The following is a 7,363-nucleotide window of genomic DNA, read 5'->3' as shown; positions in this document are numbered from 1 at the left end:
TAAATCTAGAAGAAATAGATAAATTCCTAGACACTTACACCCTCCCAAGACTATACCAAGAAGAAATTGAATTCCTGAATAGACCAATAACAAAGTCTGAAGTTGAGGCAGCAATTAATAGCCTACCAACCCAAAAAAGTCCAAGACCAGACGGGTTCACCACCAAATTCTACCAAAGGTACAACGAGGAGCTGGTGCCATTCCTTCTGAAACTATTCCAAACATACAAAAAGAGAGAATCCTCCCTAACTCATTTTATGAGACCGACAACATCCTGACACCAAAACCTGACATAACTAAATAAGAAAATTTCAAGCCAATATCCATGATAAACATTAATGCAAAAATCTTCAATAAAATACTGGCAAACTGAATCCACCAGCACATCAGAAAGCTTATTCATCATGATCAAGCAGGCTTCATCCCAGGGATGCAAGGCTGGTTCAACATCTGCAAATCTATAAATGTAATCCACCACATAAACAGAAACAAAGATAAACCCCACGATTATCTCAACAGATGCGGAATAGATGATTGTATATTTAGAAGACCCCATCGTCCATTGTCTCAGCCCAAAATCTTCTGAAGCTGATAAGCAACTTCAGCAAAATCTCAGGATACAAAATCAATGTGCAAAAATCACAAGCATTCCTATACACCAATTACAGATAAACAGAGAGCCAAATCATGGGCAAACTCCATTCACAATTGCTACAAAGAGAATAAAATGCCTAGGCATACAACTAACAAGGGATGTGGAGGACCTCTTCAAGGAGAACTACAAACCACTGCTCAAGGAAATAAGGAAGGACAAACAGATGAAACATTTTATGCTCATGGTTAGGAAGAATCAATATCATGAAAATGGTCATACTGCTCAAAGTAACTTATAGATTAAATGTCATCCCCATCAAGCTACCATTGACTGTATTCACAGAACTAAAAAAAAGCATATTAAACTTCATATGGAACCAAAAAGAGCCCACAAAGCCAAGACAAATGTAATCAAAGCAGAGATATAGACCAATGGAACAGACCAGAGGCCTTGGAAGTAATACCACACATCCACAACCATCTGATCTTTGACGAATCTGACACAACCAAGCTATGGGGAAAGGACTCCCTCTTTAATAAATGGTGTTGGGAAAACTGGCCAGCCATGTGCAGAAGTTAAAACTGAACCCCTTTCTTAGACCTGATACAAAAGTTTACTCCAGATGAATTAAAGATTTAAAAATTAGACCTAACATCATAAAAACGCTAGAATAAAACCTAGACAATACCATTTAGTTCATAGGCATAGGCAAGGACTTCATGACTAAAATACCAAAAGCAATGGCAACAAAAGCCAAATAGACAAATGGAATCTAATTAAACTTAAGAGCTTCTGCACAGCAAAAGAAACTATCATCAGAGTGAACTGGCCACGAACAGAATGGGAAAAAATTTTTTTTGCAAGCTACCCATCTGACAAAGGGCTAATATACAGTATCTACAAAGAACTGAAACAAATTCACACACAAAAAAACAAAAAACAAACAAACAAAAAAAGGCCCCATCAAAAAGTGGGAAAAGGATATGAACACTTTTTAAAAGAAGACATTTATGTGGCCAAAAAGCATATATAAAAAAGCTCATCATCACTGGTCATTAGAGAAATGCAAATCAAAACCACAATGAGATACAATCTCACACCAGTTAGAATGGTGATCATTAAAAAATCTGGATACCTCGTTTTTTACAAGTTTAACATTGCCTTGGAGGAATGTCTCACCTTGTACATTTGGGCTAGAAACACAGTAGCTGCTGCAGCATTTTCTGAGGGCCACAGTGGTCACTGTGCCAGAGGTGTGTCCAGTGTCTGTTGATGACTGTGTGGGGGATATTGGCTAGATCACCTTCTCTCTGGATGATTCTGTGTAGTGATAAGAGCAAAAGAGGTGGCTCCTTAGCCTCTCTGGATAAGTGCTTATTTTTCAGAGTGGTTCTCTGGCCATTTCAATTATTCAACGAGCTCCTTGTATCTTTTTTTCATAAACTCATCTGTTTAATTCAAGCAGAGCTGTGTTTTGGAACAGTGCATGATTTCCTAGGGCTGCCACAACAAATCATTACACCCTAGGTAGTTTAATTTGACAAATTTTTTATCGCAGTTATAAAAACCTTAAGTCCAAAATTCAAGGTTTTGGTGGGGCTGTGCTCCCTCTTAAGGCTCTAGGAGAGTATTCTTCTCTACCTCTTCCACCTCCCAGTGGCTCTAGGCACTACCTTGACTTCCCTGACTACATCCCTCGAAACTCTGCAGTCTCACTGACTCCTCTTCATTGTCTGTGTCTTCTTTCCCTTGTAAGGAGAGTTGTCACTGGATTGAGGGTTCACTCAAATAATAAAAATGATCTCATTTTGAGTTCCTTAACTGCATTTACAGAGAACATTTTCTCATAGAAATTCATACAGTTTCCAAGGGCCAGGATATGGACATATATTTTTGGGGGGTGGGTCACTCTTTGACCAACTACAAAAGTGTCCATGGATTGACAGTTTATAGAATCCTTATTATTTCATTTAAACTAATTTGTGTTGTCATTGAAAAGTTGTAGCTTGTTTCTGAGCTAAAACACCCTCTAGTCCATCTTTTCACAGTCTAAATTCAGGAATAAAAGCTAATAAAGAATTCAAAATAGCTGACTCCCTCATCCTATCATCTGTCAGTCTACTCTTTAAGCATTGCCTGATAGACATGAGTAGGCTCACATCATTTCAGGGATTTTACAAGAACATTAACTACCTTGTACTAGAAATGGGCTCATCAGCTGTCGCCTGTATGGCAGTTCAGACAGGTGCAAGTATTCCCTTTGAGTTATGATCTTGTAAAAATGAGACTTTATAATTGAAAAGCTGGTCACTGTGACATGCAATTCTGAAAGACTGTTTAACATTTTTGGAGACAACATAGTTTGTAAATAAGGGTCATTTATTATTACAGACAGCCTCGGGGTACACATTCATTATCTATTGACAAGTACAGACACAAATGCAAAGGCTTGCTTCATTAGCATGTATGTAACATGTTATGTTATGTTTAAAATTAAGGTAATGGAAACATATTCCATAAAGATACAATGATTTAATTAATTTGATTACTTTTAAAATTAGAATATTATTTTAGATAGAAAAAATACGCAGATGTGTAACTTGCTTTCTATAGTCAAAGATTTTAAATTGTTTGGCTTCAAAAGAGAGGTGTGTATGTCAATCAGCACTGATTTAGATTGATGTATTTATAGCTTAAATGTTCACACTTTGTTAAAATACATTTCTAACATGAAAAATCCTATATACTGTAGTAATCCCAAATTTTGTTGGAGTAGACTTTCTTTCTCTAGCTCATTTAATGTCACATTGTTTGACATTACATAAAGTTCCTGAATGATTTGCATTTTAAAGAAACTATTCCCATCATTACTTTTCTATTCAGTTTTCATATACTCAATATTTATTTTCAACAAATGTAAAAAATAATTTACTGTGCTGCTTCCTGGAAGGTAGGGTCACGTGGAACCTCTTAATCTCAGCATCCAGAGCTCCAGGAAGGGAAAATTTCAAGTCAGATAGAATTCTATATATACCATTTCTTTGGAACCTTCAGCCCTCAAGATTCCAACATCATGACCTCAGTTTCAACACAGTTGTCCTTAGTCCTCATGTCACTGCTTTTGGTGCTGCCTGTTGTCGAAGCAGTAGAAGCTGGTGATGCAATCGCCCTTTTGTTAGGTGTGGTTCTCAGCATTACAGGCATCTGTGCCTGCTTGGGGGTATATTCAAGAAAAAGAAATGGACAGATGTGACTTTGAAAGGCCTACTGAATCAGACTTCACCCTTTACAAACTTTGTGCTATAGAGGCTAAACCTGAACTTTGGCGTCTGAAAGTTTCCAAGAATCAGTAAATAAGGGAGTTTTACATTTTTTTGTGGTTTCCATGAAATGAATGGGAACAAACATACATATATAAATTGGGGAAAAAAGTTTTCTTTGCAACAAATAATGTGTAGAAAAATGCAGCCTATAATTTGTATTTGCTACTTAGAAAAGAGGTCAAAGAAGTAAGATGGCTGAAATTTACATAAGTAATATTTCATAGTTTTCTAATTCTCAAAGCCTGTGAAATAGGAAGAAGGAAGTCTTGCCCAGAATCTTAGGAAATCGCCACTGTGCGGTTATAATCACTGCCTCCTGAATCATTGAGGAGTCTTTTCTCCATCTTTTTATTAGATTTTTGTTTTGTTGTCTTTCAAGTTAATATTGTATTTAGATATAAGAGAGTCAACTAAAAAGGGAAACTTTTATCTCTGGGGAAAAAACGTTTAGAAAAATGTATTCAGTGTATCTAATGAAATGCAGAAAAAAATTAATGTTAAAAGAACACTATAGACATTGACATGGAAAAGAGATTTATTGTTAAGAAAAAACTTTATATTAACTGAGTAACATCCTCTGGATGAGAAGTGCTATATTAAATATAAACCCATTATGTTGTAAAAAAATTTGAAATCATTTATAAATATAAAAAATGTTACGTAGTTATAATTCTAGCTTTACATATTGTTTTTCAATCAATCAATAAGTATTTTTTCTTTTTCTTTTTTTTTTTTTTGACCAGCCCCCACAAATAAGTATTTTTTCATAGCTGAACTAGAAAGTGGCATTCTTCAAAGTGCTGTGAAAACTGAACAGAATTAAGAAGAAAACCTCCTTGCCATCAAGTAGCTTACATTCTGGAATGGAGAGACATATGGTAAACCCAAAACTTTATAATATGTTACATAGTTATAAGTACTAGGATGAACTGAAAAAAGTCAACAGGAAGGGCAGTAGGTGTGGAGTGTGATTTTAAATTTAAATAACTCAGAATGCTCTGGCATAACTGAGAAGGTTCTTTGGAGCAAAGACTTGAGGGAGATGAAATATTCATTGTGTATGGGTATATGGAGAAGGCTGCTCCAGGCAGGGGGACTTGCAGTGCAAAGACCCTGAAGAAAACAGTATTGCTTGGCAGTCAGTGGAAAAAAAAGAAGAGAGTACAATGGTTTAAATTAGATGATGGAGTGATATGAGAGATAAGATTACAATAGAAACAGGAAAGACAGGGATTACTGCAACAATAGGGACTTCACTCTGAGTAAACTGGAAAGTCACTACATGTTCTGAGCTGAGAGACGTGATATATATTTTATAGAATTATTCAAGCTGCATAGTCAATGGACAAGGTTAAGGGTGGTGGAATTAAAACAGGAAGACAGTGACAAAGTTATTTAATTTCTCAAGTAAGAAAGTGTGGTAATAGGGTAGTGATGGCTGGCTAATTAATTAGAAGTAGTTGAATTTCTGAACATATTTTGAAAGTATTATATTGCCAAGAAATAAAACTGGCTGACAGACTGTGAGGTATGAAGTGAAAACAAAAGAGGCTAAAGTGACTGATACAGTTAGTCTAAGCAACTGAAAGGTGACTTTGATCACCACCTGTGGGGGTCTGTCCTGCAAACCCCGACTCCAAGATGGATGAATAAAATACACTCACACAGAGTACAGTGAATGAGTGGGCTAAGGAGGTTGTCAGCTGCTCTCAGAGGGCAATTGCAGCTACCCAACCCCCCACTATCTCTCCTTTCTCACATTTATTCAGTATAGATTTAACAACAAAGGCTTTCAGTAAATACACTTGTGAATAATTAACATGGTTAGGAGAACAGTTCTTCAAAAGATTAAAGCTCAGGTACTGATGCCCAGAGCAAACACCATTAATTAGTAATATCTGTGGTTAACCTCCCACCCTTTCCCCCTGCCTCCTCTACCCCTGCCCCCCCTCCCCACCTTTCCCACTGCACCCCTGCCCTCCCCCACCTCCTACCCCTTACCAGGTCCATCTGGCTCAAAGGTTATATGAGTAAACAAGCTAGTTAGAGTAGAGACAAAGGAATGTGTGGTCAACAGACTTAATTGGGGAAGCTTCTATTATCCCTAATATTCACCCTATGACCTAATGCTCTAAAGTAAGAACCAGCTGCCTTCAGCCTGTTCCATTATTACAAGTTAATGAAAACCTTTCAGCCTGTTCCATTATTACAAGTTAATGAAAACCTTTCAGCCTGTTCCATTATTACAAGTTAATGAAAATCTTTCAGCCTTCCAAAAGGTTTGAGACTATATCTTATAACTTTCCTTAATATTTTGCCAACCACCCTGAGCAACCCAACAGAATGGCTGTAACTATTTATCAATAATGGAAAGCCTGTAGAAGAAACAAGTTAAAGGAGTAAGGTTATGTGTTCAGTTTAGAAATAAAAGTGTGTGTCTCTGTCTTTTACATCTGCCTTAACAGCACCTGTATCTCTTTTTGTTTTTCTATATTTTAAGTTTTGGGATACATATGCAGGACATGCAGGTTTGTCACATAGGTAAATGTGTGCCATGGTGATTTGCTGCACCTATCAACCCATCACCTAGGCATTAAGCCCCACATGCATTGGCTATTTATCCTGATGCTCTCCCTACCCCTGCACCCCCAGTGGGCCCTGGTACATGTTGTTCTCCTCCCAATGTCCAGGTGTTTTCATTGTTCAGCTCCCACTAGTAAGTGAGAAGATGTGGTGGTTGGTTTTTGTTCCTGTGTTAGTTTGCTGAGGATAATGATTTCCAGGTTTATCCATGATTTCCAGATTTATCCATGTCCCTGCAAAGAACATGTTCTCATTCCTTTTTATGGCTACAGAGTATTCCAAGGTATATGTACATATACATATATCAGGTTTTCTTTAGTCTATTATTGATGGGCATTTGGGTTAATTCCATGTCTTTGCTATTGCCTGATTTTTGAAGGGGTTGTTTGGTTTATTTTTGGAAATTTGTTTAAATTCCTTGTAGAGAATAGATATTAGACTTTTGCTGGATGGATAGATGGCAAAAATTTTCTCCCATTCCATAGACTTCCTGTTCACTCTGACAATACTTCTTTTGCTGAACAGCACCTGTATCTCTACTTCTACATCTGTGTGTGTGTGTTTCTGTATATTTGCGTCTGTAACTCCAACTCTTAGCACAATATCTGGAACTAATGTGCAACCTGTAAATATTTGTGGAATAAATGTTTAGGACATACACATCACATGCAATTTGGTTGATATTACAAGTAGTGTGTAACGACAAAATCCAAAAAATTAAAATTGAATGTAAAATATGTTCTATATTTTTCAGAAACATAATTTCAATGGTTGTTAATATATTTTTACAATATTCTAAGTAATTGTCAGAGTATGTAATTGGTTTGTACTGAGATAGGGCATCCCAGGTTACTTTTCTTAC

At 36.6% G+C, this 7,363-nt stretch overlaps 1 protein-coding gene across 1 annotated transcript; it reads left to right on the top strand.

The window, feature by feature from the left end:
- Positions 1-3,530: 3,530 nt before the first annotated feature.
- On the top strand, positions 3,531-4,189 carry LOC118148941 (small integral membrane protein 30). Its single transcript, XM_035278621.3, has one exon. It carries the CDS (start codon positions 3,669-3,671, stop codon positions 3,846-3,848), a length of 180 nt encoding a protein of 59 aa, XP_035134512.2. The 5' UTR covers positions 3,531-3,668; the 3' UTR covers positions 3,849-4,189.
- The last annotated feature ends 3,174 nt before the right edge of the window (positions 4,190-7,363 follow it).

Source organism: Callithrix jacchus, chromosome 2 (genome assembly GCF_049354715.1).
Source record: "Callithrix jacchus isolate 240 chromosome 2, calJac240_pri, whole genome shotgun sequence".
NCBI lineage: Eukaryota > Metazoa > Chordata > Mammalia > Primates > Cebidae > Callithrix > Callithrix jacchus.
The sequence above is the reverse complement of the archived record's forward strand: the minus strand, read 5'-3'. Positions and strand labels throughout refer to the sequence as shown.